This window comes from Coregonus lavaretus, assembly GCF_964263955.1.
Source record: "Coregonus lavaretus genome assembly, chromosome: 28".
In the NCBI taxonomy this organism is placed as follows: domain Eukaryota; kingdom Metazoa; phylum Chordata; class Actinopteri; order Salmoniformes; family Salmonidae; genus Coregonus; species Coregonus lavaretus.
The window spans coordinates 24,913,234-24,937,172 of record NC_140015.1 but is presented as its reverse complement, the minus strand read 5'-3'; the positions used below and the strand labels follow the sequence as shown (position 1 = coordinate 24,937,172).

The 23,939-nt window shown below is 43.2% G+C and overlaps 1 protein-coding gene across 1 annotated transcript; it reads left to right on the top strand.

The window, feature by feature from the left end:
- The first annotated feature begins 3,473 nt into the window (after positions 1 to 3,473).
- LOC311103543 (mitogen-activated protein kinase kinase kinase 3-like) lies at positions 3,474 to 23,512 on the top strand. Its single transcript, XM_084145127.1, has 17 exons — positions 3,474 to 5,057; positions 10,400 to 10,499; positions 10,965 to 11,101; positions 11,263 to 11,303; positions 11,731 to 11,830; positions 12,074 to 12,187; positions 12,356 to 12,497; positions 13,347 to 13,477; positions 13,587 to 13,660; positions 15,575 to 15,648; positions 16,713 to 16,808; positions 16,974 to 17,135; positions 17,364 to 17,512; positions 18,819 to 18,950; positions 19,090 to 19,219; positions 19,392 to 19,569; positions 20,770 to 23,512. Exons 2-17 carry the CDS (start codon positions 10,496 to 10,498, stop codon positions 20,996 to 20,998), a joined length of 1,893 nt encoding a protein of 630 aa, XP_084001253.1. The 5' UTR covers positions 3,474 to 5,057; positions 10,400 to 10,495; the 3' UTR covers positions 20,999 to 23,512.
- The last annotated feature ends 427 nt before the right edge of the window (positions 23,513 to 23,939 follow it).

Sequence of the window (23,939 nt, the reverse complement as noted above, 5' to 3'; positions counted from 1 at the left end):
CACCCTTCACTCCCTCCTGAATGGTTTTCATCTTCTCATTTCAATTTCTGAAGCTGTAAGGATATCTATTTGCCTTTTTTAAATTTTGTAAGGGTCCTCGAGACCACCCAGAATGCTTTGTAACCAAGAACATCATATAAAATAACACTGTGTCCATATGGTCTGTTATGTGCGTGCAGTGTGCCAAGGTACAACGGCATTATTCTGTGAATAAACGTTCTTTGTAAAGAGAAACAAAAAGAAAGAAGGTACACTTTTCCACCCCGGTGCCAGGAGGTTCAGGTCTATGAGAGCTGTGTGACTGTATCTGTTCTGCGAGTCATGTAGTTTTGTGCAAAATTGGATGTAGACTTTACATTTATTTTTCAATGCAGGTGTCACTGTTGTCAATGTATATGTATGCGTTTAAAAACAAAAATATTCTATATAACTTGACCTGTGGATGGATGGTGGCCTTACACGCAAAAGGACGTTTTTGGCTGTTTCACCTCGACTCTCCTCCCTTCTTCTTTTGGAGTATTACTCCAGTTAAATTGTGTTGTAGAAGAACATTATTATAAATAATGTGATTTGTCCCCCCCCCCACACACACAATCAAATATATTTTGTTTGATCAATTTCTTTCCATAGTTTTTTGAATTTTTTTTTTTTTACATGTTTTTGGAAAAATAAATGAAGATGCTGTTGTTGATAGAAGTGAAGTGGTTGTCTTTATTACATGATGACTAAAGGCAGTGCATATTTCATTATTTGATACCAAAGTCATTTGTTGGTTAAATAGTTAGCCTTTTTAATGAATTGTACAGGAGCTAGTGTGTGAATTATATACTGTTATACAATCTTTCAGATGCTCGACAACGGGAGTTGTTTTAGTTCAAGGTGCCTGAAGAAAACGATATAGAACATCAATATTGTCTCCTACTGGTACAGATGTGCTATCTTAAATTTCTCACAGCAGGAAAATAATCCTGCAGCAACAGGACATTTGAATTATTAAGTGGATAATAATGAATGGACATTTTTTGTAGGAGTTGATATGGATGTAGGATCTTAATTTGATCACCCTGTTGGAGGAGAAATGTAAAACGTGTAGTGTACAGTGGGGGAAAAAAGTATTTAGTCAGCCACCAATTGTGCAAGTTCTCCCACTTAAAAAGATGAGAGAGGCCTGTAATTTTCATCATAGATACACGTCAACTATGATAGACAAATTGAGAAAAGAAAATCCAGAAAATCACATTGTAGGATTTGTTATGAATTTATTTGCAAATTATGGTGGAAAATAAGTATTTGGTCACCTACAAACCAGCAAGATTTCTGGCTCTCACAGACCTGTAACTTCTTCTTTAAGAGGCTCTTCTGTCCTCCACTCGTTACCTGTATTAATGGCACCTGTTTGAACTTGTTATCAGTATAAAAGACACCTGTCCACAACCTCAAACAGTCACACTCCAAACTCCACTATGGCCAAGACCAAAGAGCTGTTAAAGGACACCAGAAACAAAATTGTAGACCTGCACCAGGCTGGGAAGACTGAATCTGCAATAGGTAAGCAGCTTGGTTTGAAGAAATCAACTGTGGGAGCAATTATTAGGAAATGGAAGACATACAAGACCACTGATAATCTCCCTCGATCTGGGGCTCCACGCAAGATCTCACCCCGTGGGGTCAAAATGATCACAAGAACGGTGAGCAAAAATCCCAGAACCACACGGGGGGACCTAGTGAATGACCTGCAGAGAGCTGGGACCAAAGTAACAAAGCCTACCATCAGTAACACACTACGCCGCCAGGGACTCAAATCCTGCAGTGCCAGACGTGTCCCCCTGCTTAAGCCAGTACATGTCCAGGCCCGTCTGAAGTTTGCTAGAGTGCATTTGGATGATCCAGAAGAGGATTGGGAGAATGTCATATGGTCAGATGAAACCAAAATAGAACTTTTTGGTAAAAACTCAACTTGTCGTGTTTGGAGGAGAAAGAATGCTGAGTTGCATCCAAAGAACACCATACCTACTGTGAAGCATGGGGGTGGAAACATCATGCTTTGGGGCTGTTTTTCTGCAAAGGGACCAGGACGAATGATCCGTGTAAAGGAAAGAATGAATGGGGCCATGTATCGTGAGATTTTGAGTGAAAACCTTCTTCCATCAGCAAGGGCATTGAAGATGAAACGTGGCTGGGTCTTTCAGCATGACAATAATCCCAAACACACCGCCCGGGCAACGAAGGAGTGGCTTCGTAAGAAGCATTTCAAGGTCCTGGAGTGGCCTAGCCAGTCTCCAGATCTCAACCCCATAGAAAATCTTTGGAGGGAGTTGAAAGTCTGTGTTGCCCAGCGACAGCCCCAAAACATCACTGCTCTAGAGGAGATCTGCATGGAGGAATGGGCCAAAATACCAGCAACAGTGTGTGAAAACCTTGTGAAGACTTACAGAAAACGTTTGACCTGTGTCATTGCCAACAAAGGGTATATAACAAAGTATTGAGAAACTTTTGTTATTGACCAAATACTTATTTTCCACCATAATTTGCAAATAAATTCATTAAAATCCTACAATGTGATTTTCTGGAGAAAAAAAATCTCATTTTGTCTGTCATAATTTACATGTACTTATGATGAAAATTACAGGCCTCTCTCATCTTTTTAAGTGGGAGAACTTGCACAATTGGTGGCTGACTAAATACTTTTTTTCCCCACTGTATTTGACATTTTAAAAGGATTCTGAAGTTAGTAATTTCCACTTTGAAATTTCAGACTTGATTTTCCCTTCTGAGAAATGTATCAACCCCTACAAAAATGTCCATGAATTTCAATCCACATCATTCACATTTCCTGTTGCTGCAGGATTATGTTCCTGCTGTAGCTAACAGGCTCAAATTAAGGTTCTACATCTGTAAATTTTTTGTTCATGCAAATGAAGTCTGACATTTTAAAGTGGAAATTACAAACTTTAGAAGCCTTTTTAAACCTTGAATACATACAAGTTATATTGAGAGAACAGAGTGATCAAATGAAGATAGAACATCTGTAGTTTCTTTCACTTTTTATAGGCAAAACATTTTTTTTTGCTATTGAACCATGGATTAAACAATATACAGTATGGCTTTTGTGGTATCATTCATCAAGTCTTGCTGACCCTATACTTCTATGGAATAATCTACACTCACACAAACTATATTACAGCCCTGGGTGCAGATTAGACCCTATATTGAATTGAATGTGTCAAAAGTCACCGAAGTTCATGAGTTCAATCAAGTTGAAGTCAAACTTTAATTAAGGATGATATTTGGTCTTCATAATAGTATCTGCTCATGGTATATATTGTCAGCTCTCTGTCTAAAAAGTCCTTATGTGATGGAGAACGCATAAGTGAAATTTGTAGGCCTTTACTTTTTATGCAGCCTACGTCATCAATGTATGTGTAGATGGTCGCGAGTCTGGTTTTGAGCGCGCCATTAATATTGTGCGCGCTACCCTGACCGAGGAACAGCGCGCCCCCGAGAAAAGCACGGAGTCGTTTTAGTTACTGAATGCTTTACCCAAATGGAACACAAATCTGCGTTATTATGATATACCTTTGCCCATTACCAACCATCGCATTCAGAACATTGAATCTTAAGCCTGCAAAGTATTGGGAATATACACCTTTTTCTCGTTTTGTAGGAAGCGTACTAGAGGGGTTCCGGTGACGGATTGTTTTTTCTGTCAGGAAATTGGTTGCATTAAAGATTCATTTTACTTTATGTCGGTGAGCATCAGTACCTGAACTTATGGAATATCTTTCCCTCAAGTCTTCTGAACAGTTGGTGCATGTTTATCACTTCTATTGCACAAAGAAAATACAATTTTTTCCACTTTTGTTGAGTTCTACAACTGCATATCGGGCACCGCGGAGATGGTAAAAGTTCAGTTATGCGCACGATATGTTTTCTCGACAAAACCATCCGATCATAACTTGTTATCGATGCAAGTTTATTAATGGTGTGTGGTGAACTATGTGTTGCACCCGTCTCCTAGAATTTTACACCATTATTCCGACAAGAATAGCCTGCTTTCGTATAGTTAAATCTTCATCTCCCATCTCCACCATGTTGTGTGTTGAATTACATTTTTTTCACCTGATTTCTTTGTTATAAAAAGTCTGGCGCTTGTTTGCAGTTTATGGATTAATACTAATTATTCTGTATAGAGATGGAACAATACAGTTAGGAGAGAATACGGGCATAGAACAAAAAGGAAAAATCTGCAAATTTAGCAGGAAAAGAGGCCATAAAAATCACGGAAATCGCTTCGTCCTTTTCCTTTGGTGTACTGTTACACTGCTACAAATGGATTTCATAAAGGCAACACGGTTATTGTTACACCTTTTGTGTTAATTCACCCTTTCCATGCTGACAAAATGTCACTGGGAAATATTGATTATTGAATAGAGAGAATTATCATGGCCTACGTTTGTTTTTTCTATTCCAGGCTGTAAGTTGGGCGTCTTGTTCCACAATGAAATGCCATCAGACGTTTTTATTTTTTGATAAAGTTTGGAAATATGGGCAAGTTGTCGAACGTTTTTGTGGTGACGGAAGGTTGACACTTTTCTTTTTGGTAACTTTCTGAGCGCAGTCTAATGTATCGGATTTTGGACTATATTTCTGTTAAATTAATTTTGCATCAGAGAAATCCAAATGTCTACGCATGTACAGTGACGATCTCGATGTGAGGACATTGTGTTTTCTAGGCCTACTGCTCATTAGAATTTATATTTACTGGCTAGTGCGTAACAAACTTTCGTGGACCAGCGCGCGCACCAGTGCCCCCGCACCTGGGGGCAACCCCACCATGGCGCCCTCATCCCTCAGTATCTCCGTGTGGTTGTGTGAGTGAATCAACAACAACAAAGACTGGGGATCAAAGCTGAGGATGATGCTCTGGAGATAACGGTTCGAATTGACGCTGCAGCATCTCTCCTGAGCGACCCAGTGAGAAGTTGAACCAGGACCCCCGCTAGTGGGAACGGCTCTCATCCTCCAGAAGGAGGTTAATCACCAGGGCAACGGCACAGGTGAGAGCTCATGCATTTTCATCACATCACATGGCAATTTCAAAGGCATCCAACCTATAGAAACACTCACAGCCTTATATGCTGAATATGGCTATGGGACTTCACTCAATAAGCTCCACTCAAAGTGTCCTTAAGCCAATTAAGGCCTAGTTGTACATCACCTGTTATTCTCATAGCCTCCTAGGGTTTCTCTCCTTTCTCCATGACATTACTTGATCAATTGGACAGACATTGGACAGTCCCCAGCTCTGGTCCCCCAAGTCAAAGTGAATTACTCCTTAAAAAGCAATGATGAAAACCAGCAGACACTTGCCCTCAAGAACTGGAGTTTAGAATGATACAGATGTAGGATCTTAATTTGAGCCAGTTTGCTACAGCAGCAAAATAATCCTGCAGCAACAGGAAATGTGAATTATTATGTGGATTATAATTAAAACTGCAATATGTAACTTCTTGGGTGACCCAACCAAATTCACATAGAAATCTGAGTTATATATCTGTCATTCTCATTGAAAGCAAGTCTAAGTAGCGGTAGATCTGTTGTATGTGCACTATTTCTATGCTTCCCATTCTCAAGTTTAGTTTTTGCTTCTTTACTTTCGGTTTTGTACTCCAGCTTCAAACAGCCGAAAATACAATATTTTTGGTTATTGAAAATATATTTTACACTGGTTTAGATGGTACAATGATTGTCTACATAATACATTGCTTGTTTTGTCACATAAACTGAAATTAGGCAAACTATTAGAATTTTAGAAACCAGGAAATGGCTCTGCATATTGCTCCTTTAATCGCCATTTCTGTAGTGTTTTTACGCTAGGGCAAAACAAGTCTGACATTTCAAAGTGGAAATTACAAACTTCAGAATATTTTTTCAAACTGAAATACACTACAAGTTTGCGTTTCCTGCTGGGCTGGAACATTCTCAGTAAGATCCTACATCTGTACCAGTAGGGGACAGTTCTATGCATGCAATTTTGTCCAACTAGAGTTTTGCAAGGGAATTTTCCTCCCTACAGCACTGAGTGGATGCATAAAGTTATGGAGAAATGACAAAGCATTGTGCAATATGATGATTCTGAACTTTCCCTTGATCCTCTGCCTCCTCTCTTTCCCCTCTGTCATTACCCCTGGAGGTGGTAGTCAATCCATAAGTAGGGTTCCTCCTCTCACTGCTGGGATGGCTGTTTGGGATCTTTATTTTTGTTTTGTTTTTACAAAAAACTTGGCAGACAGTACTCTGAGTTGCACCACTAGGCCTCACTACAAGCTTTTATGGCAAGTTTTTATTCAAGCCTTGCAGTGCAGCTGTGAACATAGCAGATCACCCCAACCCAGAGCACTTGAGCCTGTTAAGCAAGGAGAGCCATGAGGCCAGGGACTGCTCAGGGTTTTTGGGGTCCAGATGCAGTCTGAGACAGAGCAAGGGCCGTGGCTGGGAAAAACAGCCTTAGACTAAACACCTAAAAGCAGGCAGAGAGAAGTGGAGGAAAGTCCATGTAACTCCGGTGAGTCCTGGAAATGCGATACAAGTAAAATGAAGGGGGCACAGCTGACTGGGCTGGCAGTGTGCGGCCTCGCTCCTCGCTGAATTCCCCACATTCCTCGGGGGAAGTAATTAAAATCAGGAGAGCGGGGGAGCAGAACGACAGAACGACGGACAGCGAGGCCAGTCAATGTATAACAGAGATAGATCAGGGCTCCTCGTGGAGCTGTGACATCACTTCATCATGTTTACAGCACATAGGGGTTGTAGTGGAAGAGGCGGATGTGAGCTCTGATGTAACATATGGAGCCGAGGTAGTGAGATGTTTGAAGGTTGGTGTGTCCTGAAGCTATCTGCGACCCTGGGATTTCACCCCATGTTTTTATAGGAGGAGGGAGGGCCAATGGTAGCAGGCCTTTGGTTTGGGGGTACAAAGGGTAGAAACATATAGTGTGTCTCTTGGGTGAGGAGAACGTGAGTGTGGCGAGGGGGCTGGCCGGGAAGCAGCGCGGTAACGCTCGGGCGACCACAGACGGACATACCTGGCATTCCAGTGGGTGATTATTACCCAGAATTCCAAAGGGCCATTGAAGTGCTTCAGGTGCTGCTGCTGTTGTCCCCTTTATACTCCCCCCCCCCCCCTCTTCATCACACCACTCTACCTCCTCAGCCACTCACCTCCCTCCAATCTTCATTTTCCTCTCTTTCCTGTTGTTTATGAGGCAGGGGCAGTGTTGGCATTTGGCACATGTGCAGTAGTGTATTTTTTACGAGAACGCTCAATCATCAGCACACCTGTTTCATTCCATTTCAACTTCAGGCCTCTCAGATTCAAATAACAACACATTTCAGTCGGTTAATATTTTTCACTCACCTTAGGGTCCAATGTGTCTCTCTGTATTTATATTTGAACTTAGAGTTGAGTTACAGTGTGGTAACCCCCCTGGGCAAAGTGGCCATGCATGTGAGGTGGCTGGTGATAACTGCTGTGTTGACACTAGCTCCTTCTGGATTGGGTTCCTCTCCTGACCTGCTCTATTTGGATCAATAATAGAACAATATTGATCAGAGAGACCAGGGAAGATTGAGGGGCTGATCTTATAAAAAAAGGAACAGCAGTGCTTACCTAGGCAGTATTCTTTGATGATGAACTCCAGTACGTGTAATAATATGGTAATAACTAAACTATATGGTAATAACTAGCCTACAGCTAAATGATTTTGTGCATCCCTACTGAGCGCTATATTGGTGAGTTCTCAATAGCTGTGTGTACTTACTACGTTGTTACAGTGTAATAAGACCAATGTTATTGTGCTGATTGTTACTGTAGTTTAAGGCCCATGTGATAGGTGTCTGGTCCACTTTAGGTAAAGAAAATACTAAAATACCCTTTCACTTACCAAATAAAGCACACATTTTCCAAGCACACTAATCTCTGCTGAATTATAGTCTTATAGTGGTGTCAGTGTTTTTTAAATTCCAGTGTTTCTTTGTCATAGATATGGCAACCCACTCCACTAAAGGAAATACAGTGAGGGAAAAAAGTATTTGATCCCCTGCTGATTTTGTACATTTGCCCATTGACAAAGAAATGATCAGTCTATAATTTTAGTGGTAGGTTTATTTGAACAGTGAGAGACAGAATAACAACAAAAAAATACAGAAAAACACATGTCAAAAATGTTATAAATTGATTTGCATTTTAATAAGGGAAATAAGTATTTGACCCCCTCTCAATCAGAAAGATTTCTGGCTCCCAGGTGTCTTTTATACAGGTAACGAGCTGAGATTAGGAGCACACTCTTAAAGGGAGTGCTCCTAATCTCATTTTGTTACCTGTATAAAAGACACCTGTCCACAGAAGCAATCAATCAATCAGATTCCAAACTCTCCACCATGGCCAAGACCAAAGAGCTCTCCTAGGATGTCAGGGACAAGATTGTAGACCTACACAAGGCTGGAATGGGCTACAAAACCATCGCCAAGCAGCTTGGTGAGAAGGTGACAACAGTTGGTGCGATTATTCGCAAATGGAAGAAACACAAAAGAACTGTCAATCTCCCTCGGCCTGGGGCTCCATGCAAGATCTCACCTCATGGAGTTGCAATGATCATGAGAACGGTGAGGAATCAGCCCAGAACTACACGGGAGGATCTTGTCAGGCAGCTGGGACCATAGTCACCAAGAAAACAATTGGTAACACACTACGCTGTGAAGGACTGTAATCCTGCAGCGCCCGCAAGGTCTCTCTGCTCAAGAAAGCACATATACAGGCCCGTCTGAAGTTTGCCAATGAACATCTGAATGATTCAGAGGAGAACTGGGTGAAAGTGTTGTGGTCAGATGAGACCAAAATCGAGCTCTTTGTCATCAACTCAACTCGCCGTGTTTGGAGGAGGAGGAATGCTGCCTATGACCCCAAGAACACCATCCCCACCGTCAAACATGGAAGTGGAAACATTATGCTTTGGGGGTGTTTTTCTGCTAAGAGGACAGGACAACTTCACCGCATCAAAGGGACGATGGACGGGGCCATGTACCGTCAAATCTTGGGTGAGAACCTCCTTCCCTCAGCCAGGGCATTGAAAATGGGTTGTGGATGGGTATTCCAGCATGACAATGACCCAAAACACACGGCCAAGGCAACAAAGGAGTGGCTCAAGAGGAAGCACATTAAGGTCCTGGAGTGGCCTAGCCAGTCTCCAGACCTTAATCCCATAGAAAATCTGTGGAGGGAGCTGAAGGTTGGAGTTGCCAAACGTCAGCCTCGAAACCTTAATGACTTGGAGAAGATCTGCAAAAATGAATGGGACAAAATCCCTACTGAGATTTGTGCAAACCTGGTGGCCAACTACAAGAATCGTCTGACCTCTATGATTGCCAACAAGGGGTTTGCCACCAAGTACTAAGTCATGTTTTGCAGAGGGGTCAAATACTTATTTCCCTCATTAAAATGCAAATCAATTTATAACATTTTTGACATGCGTTTTTCTGGATTTTTTTGTTGTTATTCTGTCTCTCACTGTTCAAATAAACCTACCATTAAAATTATAGACTGATCATGTCTTTGTCAGTGGGCAAACGTACAAAATCAGCAGGGGATCAAATACTTTTTTCCCTCACTGTACCAGAGTTTCTAATGCTGTTGTCTTCTTGGATACACTATACACCTTAATACTTTACCTTCTCAAGGGTTATGTTAAATCAGGGAAAAATGTATACTTGGCACAACTCTGTCATCCTTTTTAAGAGAATATTGCCCTCTTAACATTAACAGTGGAGTTATGACATGGTTGAGTGAGTGTTTTATGGCTCATGCAGTCTGAGAAGTTTAAAGCTGGCAGAATATTCACAGTAAAACTCTTTAATGTGCTTTGTGCCAGATCTGTCAGTGCCAGTGGAGCTCAAATTTCAGACCTTTTCAACTCTCGATTTTTCTTATGTGCAAAGTTTCTCTCTGTCACACAACACACACATCTCAAGTGCTTTTTAAATGGCAGTTTCCCGCTCGGCCAGGCCTCGTCCCAGAAAATGTATTTTAGTTTATGTTCCACGCTTTCCTTGAGAAATGGATGGTACTTCAGAAATTACATTTTCTTATATACATTCTTCATGCACGCTATCTTTAAATGCATTACAAACCATTTAGTATGTTTATATCAAAGATAAACAGCTTGTGTTTTAAGGACTGATGATGTCGTACACTTCACACTATAAGATAATCTATTGCCAGTGCTACAAAATATGTTGAACATAAAGATGATGAATATGATGATGACTTGTGAATATGATGACAACTGTAGCTTATGTTATGAAATATATTCCCTATGTTAACATATTGGTGCTTTCCCTGCAGGCTGTTGATGGGTGCCACTGCAGAGTGAGGAGTCTGAAGATCTGCAGTTCTCTGAAGGCTGTTGGCTTAGACAGTGCTCACACACACATCGCCAAAATGAGTGAGTTCCTTGTGTTGATTATGATGATGTTAGAACACACATGAAACACTCACAATATTACACGTCATAAATGTACACTCAGATGAACACACACACAGACCTACACACACTATTCCCCAACCCCCGTTCCTGTGTGAGTTGAGCTGAGCTGGTTTTCCAGACGCTGGCCGGGCCGGCGGGTGAAGGATTGATTTTCAGTGTTATGGAGATGGGGCTCTGGTTATCTCTCCTGCCCTGCTGCTGTGTGATGTCTGTCCAAACTACACTAGGGGAATATTTCCCTTTGTGAGCTAAAACAGCCAATGCAGCGCTTAGAGATCAAACATGGGAATAGGAATATCAAAAACACTGCAGTCTGTCCTCTCACTAGAAGTGGGATTTAAGTGGCTACACACAGACACACAATTACACTTCAATTTTATCTTATGGTAACTGTGTGTTTCCACCAACCCTTCTCCCCTACAGATGAGCGCCAGGCTCTCCACTCCATAATGAAGGACCTGGTGGCCCTCCAGATGACGAGGCGCCAGCCTGTGCCCTCTTATGACACGGGAAAACCCAAGACTCTGCCCAACCCTGCCCCTGCTCCTGCTAAGAGACAGGTAAACCATCTACCACCCCACACAGTCAACAACACACACTCCTCAGACAGGCATGTCAATATCATCCCTACCAGACATCTTGTTTCCCTTCATGACCCCATCATGACCCTGTGACCTTCCGTGACCCCTCTTGACTGGGCTTCTTCTCTCTACTTCCTCAGGACGATGTCAGAATAAAGTTTGAGTTCAGTGGAGAGAGGAGGTGAGTTGGTTTTCTTGTTTTTGGATGTGTGTCTTTGTGTGTGTGTGTGTCTTCGTGTGTGTGTGTGCCTGTTTTATCATGTGTCTTTGTCTGTGAGAAGAGCTTGGTCAGCTCGGCTCAAACGCACTCCAGCTCTCCAGTCAGACTGGTATGTGAAGCGGAGAATGGAAAGGGAAAGGACTGTGGTTTAGCTGTGTCTGCCAGCAGAAACCACAGCTATGTTAGGTGTGCTTAGAGGAATCTGCACACGCTGGAAACTGAATATGTTTGTAAAAGTGTGTGCACGCTTGTGTTGCAGATCGAAAGAGGTTATAGTTTCCTGACCGACACACTTTTTTTCCTTCTGTCTGTTTGTCTGTCCATCTTACCCGCTGTTTGTCTGTCCATCTTACCCACTGGTTGTCTACATATTTTTTTATTTGTGTAGGATACTGATGTTTGGGAGGCCTGTGCAGTTTGAAGAAATCCAGCAGAAGGTCAAGACAGTCTTTGGCCAACAGCTAGACTTGCACTATATGAACAATGAGGTACAGCTAACTCCACATCTCTTTCTCTCCCTTTCTCACCTACAAACACTCTCTCAGACATACACCAACACAATGCATACACACACAAACACTGGCCCTCACAGCAACCCACTGGATGTAGATAACTTTTACGGACATTTTCCTGGACATTTAGTCCGAAGTACAAAGATGCATGTTTAATGAAAATTCTCCCTTAGTGTCTCTGTGTGGTGGTTGAGTCATCTCTGTGTGTTGTGTGTCCAGCTGTCCATCCCTCTGCGTGGTCAGGATGACCTGGACAAGGCCATTGACCTGCTGGACCGCAGCTCCAAGATTAAGAGCATCAAGATCTTGCTGCTGACGCAGGAGCAGTGCAATGTACGACACACACACACACACACACATAAATACACAGACATACATAAATAAACAAACACACACATTAAGCAATAACACGTGTTATTAAAATCATATGTAATAGGATAGTGTGTAGTGTCTATATGTGGACCAGCACTCTGACCACACCCCTGTAATCCCTCCCCCTAGGCCTCCCCGTCCCACTCTCCCTCTCCCTCTCCCTCCTCCCACCACACGGTGAGTAAGCAGGTGAGGATCAAAGCCCAGTCCACGGGGGATGTCAGCACGGTGTACCAGCCCTCTGAGCCCAGGGGGCGCCACCTCTCCACCAGTGAGTATGAACAGCAGATTCAACTCATTGCTGCTTCCTCTATTCTACTGCCTTTGCTTTCAACATCCTCTTTCTCCCTTCCTCTCGCTCTAACTTTTTTTTTACAATAGAAAGGGAAGGGTAGTGGTATCTCTCACTATGGAGAGACAGTAATGTTGGATATTGTCTGGTTTGGTGTTTGTCATGTCTTGCTCTCTTAGCTCATTTTTTTTGCTAGCTTTCTCTATGTCTCTCTATCCCCCCTCTCTCTCGCTCTCTCTCTCTACTCCCCCCTCGCTCTCTTCTCCCCCCCCCCCCCCCCCTCTCTCTCTCTCTGACTGCTGTTGTTTCTCTGGCTTCCCCTCTTAGCAGTAGGTCCTCTTCCTCTTCCTGTCCACCATCACTGGCTGCTCTACAATGGCCTGCTGGCCACAAGCCAATCAGATTTGGAGACACTATTAGTGTAGCGGGCCAATGGCCTGGTTTTAGAAAAACTGGCTGTTTTGGGAGAGGGGAGGGGGGTTTGAGATTAGTGCAGCGTGAGGGAATCTGTACATATCCTAAATTCTCTGCAGATCCTCCGCCTGAGGCAGAGTTACATTTTGAACAATCACGTTATTAATAATTGAGATATTTTTTCCCCTTATTTCATTCTGTGGTTGGAGAGAGAGAGATCATATCTGTTATCAGTGTTAGGGATGTATCTTCTTTTCTCCCACATAATCCATTGTTTAACTTTTTTTTTATATTACTTTTTTCATTTAGCAGATGCTCTTATCCAGAGCGACTACCTCAGCAATTAGGGTTAAGTGCCTTGCTCAAGGGCACATCGACAGATTCTTATCCTCCTCCTCCTCTCCCCCGTCCCAGGCTCTCAGAACACAGGCCGTAGCTCCCCCCCTCCTGGCTATGTCCCTGAACGGCAGCAGAGGATCGCCCGCCAGGGCTCCTACACCAGCATCAACAGTGAGGGAGAGTTCATCCCAGAGAGCGACCAGTGTGTGAGTCATTGCACTGTACACAAACACGTGCGCACACAAACACACACACACACGCACACAAACACACACACACACACTGTAGGGCTAATACTGTGTCTCCTCTTCCTAGGTGCTGGACCCCTGGAGCAGTGCAGAGAACTCTGTCTCAGGAAGCTGCCAGTCGCTGGACAGTAGCTCAGACAGGTGAGGGCAGGGCTCTGCCCCACATTCTACCCAGGGGTGAAAGTAAGCCAGTATGGACTGGTACAGCGTCCTGGCAAAATAAATAGTGGGGGTACTCCGTACTGGTAAAACGTGAGCCTATCACTATTAACACAAAATGCCAAGAAAACTGTAGTCTATTATACCATTATTTAACTTTACCTAATGTCAGCTGCATGAAAAATTTGCGAATTGACTTGAAACCGGATGGTATATGACCCAAATTGCATTGTGGTTCGACGAGAATACTTGCATGCCTTGGAGATGAGTGGCCGAGACCGAGAAACGCACAGACAAGGCTGAGATGAGTGGCCAAGACCGAGGTGCGTGGACAACAGAGGATGCATCAATTCAGGCTAGAAGTTTAAGCCAATCGCAGAATGTCATTACAATACACGTAGGTGTTTTGTAAAAGATGTCTCTTTCCATTCATCAAATTGCAGGTGCACTGTTGGGGTTTGGATGCTGGAATTATTTTGTGAGTGGACGAACGTGTGCGGGTAGGCTACAGGACCGCCTCTTTGAAGTGATTGTTTGTTTGACAATCAGATGAAAACATCATGACTGGTTGTGTTTATGCCACATTAAAATGCATAGGCGGAGTGTCCATAAGGCTAGGGGAAGCTTTCCCTAAAGTAATTTGAATTAAATAGCCAAAATTATATAGCCTAATTAGCCTACTCCTCTCTATACAGAAATAAATAAAATCATAAAAAAGCTATTGTACCAGAAGGCATGATTTGGCCACAGAGGATCATTAGCTTCTTTTTTTAAAGCTGTGGATTGTTTTTTATCGCCTAGCCTACAGTTGGAAGCGCCCACAATTTGGGCAGCGCGTGGCAAATACCAAATGTGAGTTGCTTCTGTCAGTGAAAAGCAGAGAGACCCAGCCAGGCATATCGTAATATTTAAAAATAAAATTGCGGAAAACAGTTTGGAAAGCAATGGCTATAGCTGTAAAGAGAAGACAATGAAACGACTGCAATCTGTCTTTTAGTCATCAAAATTCTCAACTTAATTGAGTGAACAGTAGTCTATCTTATTGGCACCAGCGGAGAACATTGTCCATATCCCCGGTGAGTGTGCATATTCACTTTATCATTGTGTCATTATTTCCTCCTCCAGGTTAGATGGACTATATTGTATTTGTGTCTCCCCTTTCCATAGGCCTATTATATGGATCAGACAACGTTGTTTTTATTGATCTGTTTGTCAGTGTCAGCAGAGTATGCTACCCTGTAATTTTTGTCGTATTAAAAAAAGATTATGCTTATGTCTCCAGTCATATAAAGTGTAGTAGAATTGTATGAAATGTGTTTATAAAAGGCCAACATTTTCCTGTGCAAAGAAAGGAGAAGAAATCAATCTGATATAGCCTAGGCCTACTCTACGCCAGTACACACTGCATTGAAGTATTTTTTTTTGTGAACAGTGATTGTTATATTATTAGCTTAAATTATGACTATCCAATATAATCATCACATTAGGAATAGTAGGCTATCTTACATAAGTCTGTAAATGCGAGGATTGATGAAATACTTTATTGTAAAGGTGCATTTTTATGGTGAAAATTATTTTCCCCAAACTTGAAACCCACTCGCTGCCTATGTTAACAGGTATTGCATGTTAAAAGTGATATGACAAATCTTTACTAGGCCCACAGAGATCATATATGAAATTAATAATGATTCTATATGTAATTCTACGATGACACTTATTTTAAAAAGTGTGCGCGCGCTTGGGTGTCCGGTACCGGTAAGAAATTATATCTACTTTTACCCCTGATTCTACCTCACACGTACACACAATACTTGACTTGGGTTATAAAGACATTGTATGTATTTTGAGGAGGTGATCAGCACCTCTCACTCTCTCTTTATCTGTCCTTCCTCCCAGCCCCTCCCTGAGGAAGTCACGCATGCACCGAGCTAAGAGCTACCCTGATAACCGGCAGCAGGAGAACGTCTCAGGTGGGTGCCCAGGAAGATTCCTGATATCACTACACAAGATATAGATCCTCACTGTAACGGAAAACTGTAATTTATATGGTAATATGAGGTATTATCAACAGCAAAAAACATTGAAAGTTTTACTGTAGCATACTGTAAAATACTGTGCATTGTGGGGAAATTGCTGTATTTCAAATGTTACTGCAGTTCCACCCCACAGAATACAGTACCGTACCGTATCTTCAGAGCGGCAAAAACCTTTTTTTACCACTAGTGGGTGCATGGTATTGTTGTTTCTGGCTTATTACCGTATTTTGAGGCGTGCCTTTTAAGAGGCTATATTTGTTGCACCCGTTAGTGAGAATGCTGTACCAATTATACTCCTATGTGGTTATAGTGCCCCATCAATTAAAAATGTATAGGGGCAGATTGGAGTGGCAGCAAATGGTTAAGCATTTTGCCATGTCCTTTTGGTCTGTTTTACCCTGTAGTCACTGCCAGTTTGGAAGCCTTTGTTAAAGCCTCTAGAAGTGCAAGTGATATGAAGCACCAAATATTCATTAATATGCTGTAATGTGTAAAAGCTTATCAGCCAACCTGCTTGCACCAATCCCATGAAATTACAGTAAAATACTGTGAAATACAAACCCCTCCCCTCAATGAGTGTAATTCATTCATTTATTTATTAATTAATTCCGATTACGGTAGCATTTATTTTTTTACAGTATAATACAGTCAATTTTATGATAGTGTACTTTATGTCATTACACATTACTTGCTTTGATACCGTATTCAGATTACATCAGGTGAACTGTAATATGAAATACAGAATTTTACTTGCCACCGAGCTGCCTGTAATCTACTGTCAAATTCACAGTAACCCCTTTACAGTGCTGGCAACAGCGCCGCTCTCCAGCCCCTTAGCAACAGGCGTGAACCACAACGCAGCTCCTATCAACAAAGCAACAATGTAGTCCCAAGCAACAGCACAGAGCAACAAGGCAGCATTTACCAACAGTCTGAATCCTGTTGTAATCTAACCTTCACCCTCTCTCTCGCTCTCTTTACTCATTCCTCCCTCTCAGACCGGGAGAACCATGTGTATGATAAGGTGGTAGGGAAGGGAGGGACATACCCCCGCAGGTACCATGTCTCCCTGCATCACAAGGACCATAGTGAAGGTAGGGGCACTGTTCACTGTTCCTCTCACCAAACCACTTTGTGTCATATTACTTTGTATTTGACATTTTCCCTGACCCATTTCTTGAACCATCTCCTCCTTCTCTTGGTCTCTTGGTTCTTCTCTCATCTCTCCTTCACCCTCAACTCTCCTCTCATCCCCCCAGGTCGGAGGACGTTCCCACGGATCCGTCGCCCCCAGGGTAACCTGTTCACCCTGGTGCCCTCACGGCGCTCCCTCAATGGCAGCGAGGAGAGTCTGGGCAGCTGGCAGCTAGTGGACAAGCAGGGCAGGCTCCGCCCACAGGAGCGTCCCGTCGCCCACAAGTGTGAGTCCCGACCCCGCCTCTCCATCTTATATTTACATATATTACACATATTTTACATATATTGTATGGTTATTAGATTTCATACTCATTAATCTATTCTTATATCCTATACATTTCAAATAAGGGAGTTAGTTTGTATGATGAATGACGTGTGTTTTAAGAGTATGGTGTAATGTTTTCTATATGGAGAGAGTATGATATGTATGGTGTATGCCCCTCCCTCCACAGCCCCCAGTGCTCCAGTGACATGGAGGCGGGGCAAGCTGCTGGGTCAGGGGGCGTTTGGGAGGGTTTACCTGTGTTACGATGTGGACACGGGACGGGAGCTGGCCGCCAAGCAGGTGGTGTTTGACCCGGACAGTCCTGACACCAGTAAGGTGAGACAGCAGGGGATGCCGGAACTGTATGCTACTACACAGATTGTTTTCTGCTTTTATATCAAAGTCTACTGTTCACAGCCAGGCTACTGTAATGTATTTATGCCAACATGACTCAGACTCCCCAGCCTGAAGGAGAACTCGGTATGACTTGAGTTCCCGTGTATTGTTAAAGATTGATGCATAGAGGGTTAGCCTGGAGCACCTTTTAGCCTGGAGCAATGCCAAGAATGAGGTAATGTGTTCAGCAAGCTACTTTACTCTTAAGAGGCGATTGTGGAGGAATGCAGTATGGTGCAGTGTTTAACCTGACTGAGTTTCACTATCTAAGGGTTGGTCAACTGTCTTAAACACAACAGGCGCTATTCAACGATCTGTGGTCAGGAATCAGATAAACTCATGCTCTGAATCACTGACGCAGTCACTAAATCCTGACTGAGTGCTCATCTCTGTCTCTAAGAGCAATGAACTTTGAGGAGATTCAAGGGACTTTCTTTCCTTTCTCTCTCCCCCCTCTTTAATGTATTTTCCTGTCTGCCACAGAGAAAACATGCACTGTTACTTCCTGTATCTGAGTGGAGTATTTGCAGGGGGGTGAGGAAGGGGAGAGTAGCGGAGCCAGCTTTGCCTTGGCCTCCAATCACCCCTTAAACTCCCCTCTCTCTCTCTCTCTCTCTCTCTCTCTCTCTCTCTCTCTCTCTCTCTCTCTCTCTCTCTCTCTCTCTCTCTCTCTCTCTCTCTGCCTCTGGCCCCCCAGCCTGCAGCGGATGTTAATCAGTTGTTGTTGTTTTTATCTATTTAGTGGGTCTTTGTGTTGCAGATACTTTGTATATCTCTCTCTCTCTCTCTCTCTCTCTCTCTCTCTCTCTCTCTCTCTCTCTCTCTCTCTCTCTCTCTCTCTCTCTCTCTCTCTCTCTCTCTCTCTCTCTCTCTCTCTCTCTCTCTCTCTCTCTCTCTCTCTCTCTCTCTCTCTCTCCTCTCTCTCTCTCTCTCTCTGTGATGTGATCTCTGTGGCCATATTCTCTGAGGTAAACAGAGGAACTGCTTTTGAGGAACTGGACTGTTACCGCTAATGTCCTATCTGCAGAGAGAGAGCTAGTCTGTGTGTCTGAAATACTTTTTCCATTTGTCAATATTTTTTTTGTCTTTTTGTGGACAGTTGACTCATTCATATCATGTAATGTTGAGCAGTTTATTTGTTGTTGATTGGTTGCTGTAATGTATTTTTCCTTTCGTGTTTGTTCACAGTGTAGAGCAGTGGTTCTGTACAACATCCCTAAACCTGTTGTTCCCTGTCTGTCTGTAGGAGGTGAGTGCTCTGGAGTGTGAGATCCAGTTGTTAAAGAACCTCCACCACGAACGCATCGTCCAGTACTACGGCTGTCTGAGGGACCACAACGAGAAGACCCTCACCATCTTCATGGAGTACATGCCAGGGGTCAGTCTGTTCTTCACACTTCTGCTCAGGGCTGGAGTGTTGGGGGTTAAAGGGTATCTGTGGTGTTCAGCCCTGGACTGTGTCCCAGTCTCTCCTGGGGATATGAGTATTAACCATGCACTTCCTTCTTGTCGCTCAGGGTTCAGTCAAAGACCAGTTGAAGGCCTACGGGGCGCTGACGGAAAACGTGACCCGGAAGTACACACGGCAGATCCTGGAGGGCATGTCCTATCTGCACAGCAACATGATCGTTCACCGTGACATCAAAGGTAGTTATGTCAACACACTGCTCAGATGGCCATTTGTAGTAAAGATAGTGAACTAAATGGCTATAGACTTCCAGACTCAAGCACAAGGACCTAAAAGCTACATTTAAAATACAAGGAAGGTGGTTTGGTGAGTCTGTGTCACATGGTGTTACTCTGTCGTCTCCTTATCCAGGTGCCAACATCCTGCGGGATTCGGCGGGAAACGTGAAGCTGGGAGATTTTGGCGCCAGCAAGAGGCTGCAGACCATCTGCATGTCTGGCACGGGCATCCGCTCTGTCACTGGCACCCCCTACTGGATGAGCCCCGAGGTGATCAGCGGGGAGGGCTACGGCAGGAAGGCTGACGTCTGGTAAGCACCAGGACACATGGGGTTGGGCTTGGGGTTTGGGTTTGGGTAAGATGTCTTATACACATGCAGGTAATTCTGATTAGTTGTGTTGATAGGAGGGGAGGTGGGGGATAGATGTCTCATCTGGGAGTGTGTGAATGTATCTTCAAGTCAAGTGTCAGATGCTTTCCTTGTGTGCTCTTATAAGTAGGCTCCTTCCCTGATAGCAGAGTGGCTAGACTGCTGGAATGTGAAGGAAGGGAAAATAGCTGTTCTAAAAGGGGGAAACCATTATTCTTAAAGGGAAAAAGTGCTATATATAAAAGAGGAAAAGTGCTATATTTAAAAGAGAATGTTGAGAAGGACTGCCTCACTCCCACGCACAGGGCCCTGAAATGGGTCGGGCCCACCTGCTGCCCAGGGATTCCCCTGTGCAATCTGATTGGGTAGTGTCCCATCAGGCGAGGAATGTGATTGGCCAAGAACCAGCCAACCAGCCATCTTGTGACGGGTCGGAATGTTCCGACTTCATAGCTCCCCTGGGGGACCAGGCCGGGAGCGTCGGTAGGGGGTAACAGGTCCAAAGGGGAGTCTGTCACTGGCCACCCAGCTCCCCTCACCAGCCCCCTGCTCTGTCTGACTTCAGGACTGAAACAGCCTCCCGTAGCCAGCAAAAGGACACTTTAATTGTCAACAGGGAAAAAGTTTCCACCAAAACATTCCAGTGGAGCCTGGGAAAGCAGAAGAGCAGAGGGATGGTCTGTTCCCTTCGTGCCTGTAGTGAGGAAAAGCTGCCCTTTGTTTTTTCAGTGTGTGCTAACACTGTTTTTGTCAATTCACACAAGTCAATAAGTTCTACAATTGTGTATTGCATTGAATGTCCTATTTTGATGTTTGTGTGTGAGCGGGTTTCAAGTTTTATGAGTCGTATGTACAGGACACTTATGGTATACACCGTCCAACAAAATGCTTACTTGCTGGTTCCTTCTCGAACAATGCAACAACAATAAGAACTAATAAAAGATAACAATATGAACATAAAGTAAATGGCTCAGTAGAATATAATATATTTATTAGTAAGTATAATACAGGAAGGCACAATTTATATTCCAATATTTACACGTTTTGTGGAAGGGGGGGATTGGGGGGCAAGTGTTTAAATTGTGTGTTTGAGCTCATATGGGTGTTCTCTTAACCGTGTGTTTGTGTCACCTTCCCCAGGAGCCTGGGCTGCACGGTGGTGGAGATGCTGACAGAGAAGCCTCCCTGGGCTGAATACGAGGCCATGGCGGCCATCTTTAAGATCGCCACCCAGCCCACCAAACCCCTGCTGCCCTCACACTCCTCGGACCACACCCGTGACTTCATCCACTGCATCTTTGTGGAGGCCAAGCACCGGCCCAGTGCTGAGGAGCTGCTCAGACACCCCTTCTCCCAGATCCTCTGCTGAGGGGAAGTACTAGTACACTCTCTCTGTCTCGACCGCTCCTCAGGACTCATGGTCTACAGCAGACATCTAGACTCTAGACTTGGAATTTGGAACATGGCCCTGTCCATCCTACAGCTCTCTCCCCAAACCAGACTCACCTCTAGTCAGACTCGTACCTTAACCCACAACAACACATGATCCATTATTATGGATAATAGCACAGTGCCATTATTCCAAGCTGTTAATGACCTTTATCAAATTCACCTCTAACTTCCCCCACTAGAGGGAGCTATATGACTGATCAGTCTTCAGCTGTCTGCTGTGGAGAACTGGCCCCACCAACTCCACATGAACTGTAGCTATTCAGCTATCACCTTGGTGGTCTGTGAGAGGATCAAACACGCGCACACACACACACACACACAGACACTCCAAACAAATCGAATCTATTATATGTGGTTCAGGATGGGATTTGATCAAGCATGTCCACCGAATGTGCCTTTTAAAAATGCCAGAGTGTCCCCTCCTAAGTTTACATTCTCTAGATGGGCTGGGTGAGACCCCTGAGATAATGAACTGTTTCATATGGGACTTACAGTAAGCTTGAGCAGAGCAGTGTCTGGTCTACTTAGGCCAAGCCAGCAGACCCACAGTCACAGCACAGTGCTTCAACATGCTGACTGATGAAACCAACAGATGCACCACTCAGTGTTATTGAGAACGGATGGATTTATTTTTCACTTTCTCCTCGGATCTGTCTCTGAAATTCTTTGTATTTTTGAGAAAGTGCCTCTTTATGGTTTTGAAGACTCACGGTCCCTGATGGAAGCCCATGCTGATCTGTCCTGTCCTCACCATACAACAGGGAACCAGAGCCATCAGTGTTTTTGTTTTATTATGACCTTCACAGTAGACCATTGTGATTACTGTGCCTTATACTCCAACCCTCCGCTACAGCCCCTCAGTATGACAGCCCAGTGTTTTCTGAGTGTACCAAAAATGACTGATTTCATTCATGAAGGGGTTGGTTTCCAGTTTGGTTGGAGGATATGCTAACTACACAATATGACAAATGATATTGTACTTTGTGATTGAAAGAGAGATTTTCTTTTAGTCCTAGACAAATACAATCCTAATGCCTTGATTTGAAAGTGAGTTGCCATTAGGTTTACCGGCTTTCTATGTGTTGACAGGTGTATCTAGGAAAACGCTACGCCAAACAGTGGAACTCTGCCATTTAGGATTCATTTGAGTCAGATGCACTTTTATGTAAAATTAATGTTGTTGGTTATTGTTCGCCTTACGAAAGTAACTTTTAAAAAAAAACGTTTAATGTGACATTTCTTTCACTTTTATTTATATCCCTGTGTTCATCCATTTCTGTTTTTTTTCTATATTCAAATATATATATGTATAAATATATTTTTTATATATTGACTCTAGACAATTTGAAATCTAATGATGATGCATTTAGACCTATGAGGTAAATGATGCCGTTCGAAATGATAAATTGTGAAAGCAGCTGGTTTTGCAGAAATTACAACATTGGGGTTTATTACTGAAAAACTTTGGGTGGAAAACGATCTCTGGCAATCTTACCTGGTCTCTGCTCCAAAACAAGAAACGTATCCACATTCCTAGCTACAGTATAATATATTATGTAAAAAAGTCCATGCTTTATTATATGGCAAAACTTTTCCATTGGACCCTTTCAGTTGGACTGCCCTGTCAAACCTCTCACAGTTTCAATACTTCTTTTAACAAGGCCACAGCCTATGAGTTAAAGGCTACTAAAGTTTCTCCATATTTCTCCTTGCTTGCGTGATGTGTGGGAAATAGAGGGGAAGTATATGAAGTCTCCTTTTAAGAGTATGCACTAGAATGCTGTGTCTCACCAGAATAACCTTCTCTTAGTGTCATTCTTGCTGAGCAGAGAGACTGAATGTGTGCGTTAGTTAGACTGAGCTGAGCAGGGACAGGGATGGATGAGTTCTGATCAGGTGGATGCCAGAGACCGGGGTTCCAAACAACATGACGACTTTGTTTAGCTCAGGGTTCAAGAGACCGACCGGTGCCCAATGTCTGGGGCCCTCCACACTGAGCAAAGGACTTTCTACAATTACCTTATTTTGGTTTTATTTTCCATTTATTGTCCTGACCTTTTCAATGTGACTGGCTCTAAAATACTTTCTTAAGTGAATCAAATGGATATCATGTGACTGCTAGATGTTAAAGAAGGCAGCTAAGAATCAGTTCAGTATTAGAAATGGTCCTGTTATATGCAAAGAGCCAAAACAAATGTTTCTGTTAACAGAAAGAACCCTGGGGTAAGCAAATGAAATAGGAGTTAAAATTTTAGATATATACATGTATAAATGAGTATGTTTGTTTAATGACAGGGGACTTGCAGTGCAAAGTCACTCCAGTGTATCAAATGTATTTACGTAGAAAAAAGAACAGTATGTTAAATGACATTGTTTTTATATATCTTTGAGTGCCTACTTTCAAAAACAAATAAATGTTCTTTGTCTCTGGTCCAATATTCTGAACTGGTTACTTGTTTGTTTGCATAATGTTTTGTGCACGTTCCAGTCATGTGCACCGCTCTGATGGAGGTGTGTTTGGTATTGTATGAGATGTTTTGGGGCCGGCGGCTCTGGAAGACACTGGCTAGTCTTTCCAAGCCTGTCTTCATTATCTTTGAGCAGCCAGCAGGTTGGAAAGTCAGACGGGCCAAGTCCAGTAAATAAAAGGACATCTCACTGAATAGAGCTCATTGTTGGGAGAAAGAAGCAACCCGATTGATGCTTGCTCCATCGCTTTCTCCCTCCCTTTAAGACAGAAGAGGAGGCGGAGAGAGCTCTGTTAACCTATCTGTGTGGCCATGGGACAGAGAAAAGCTTGGACCAAACAAAGGTTCCTTTTCTGAGCTACTGTGACAAGGGGATGGATGGCAGATAAT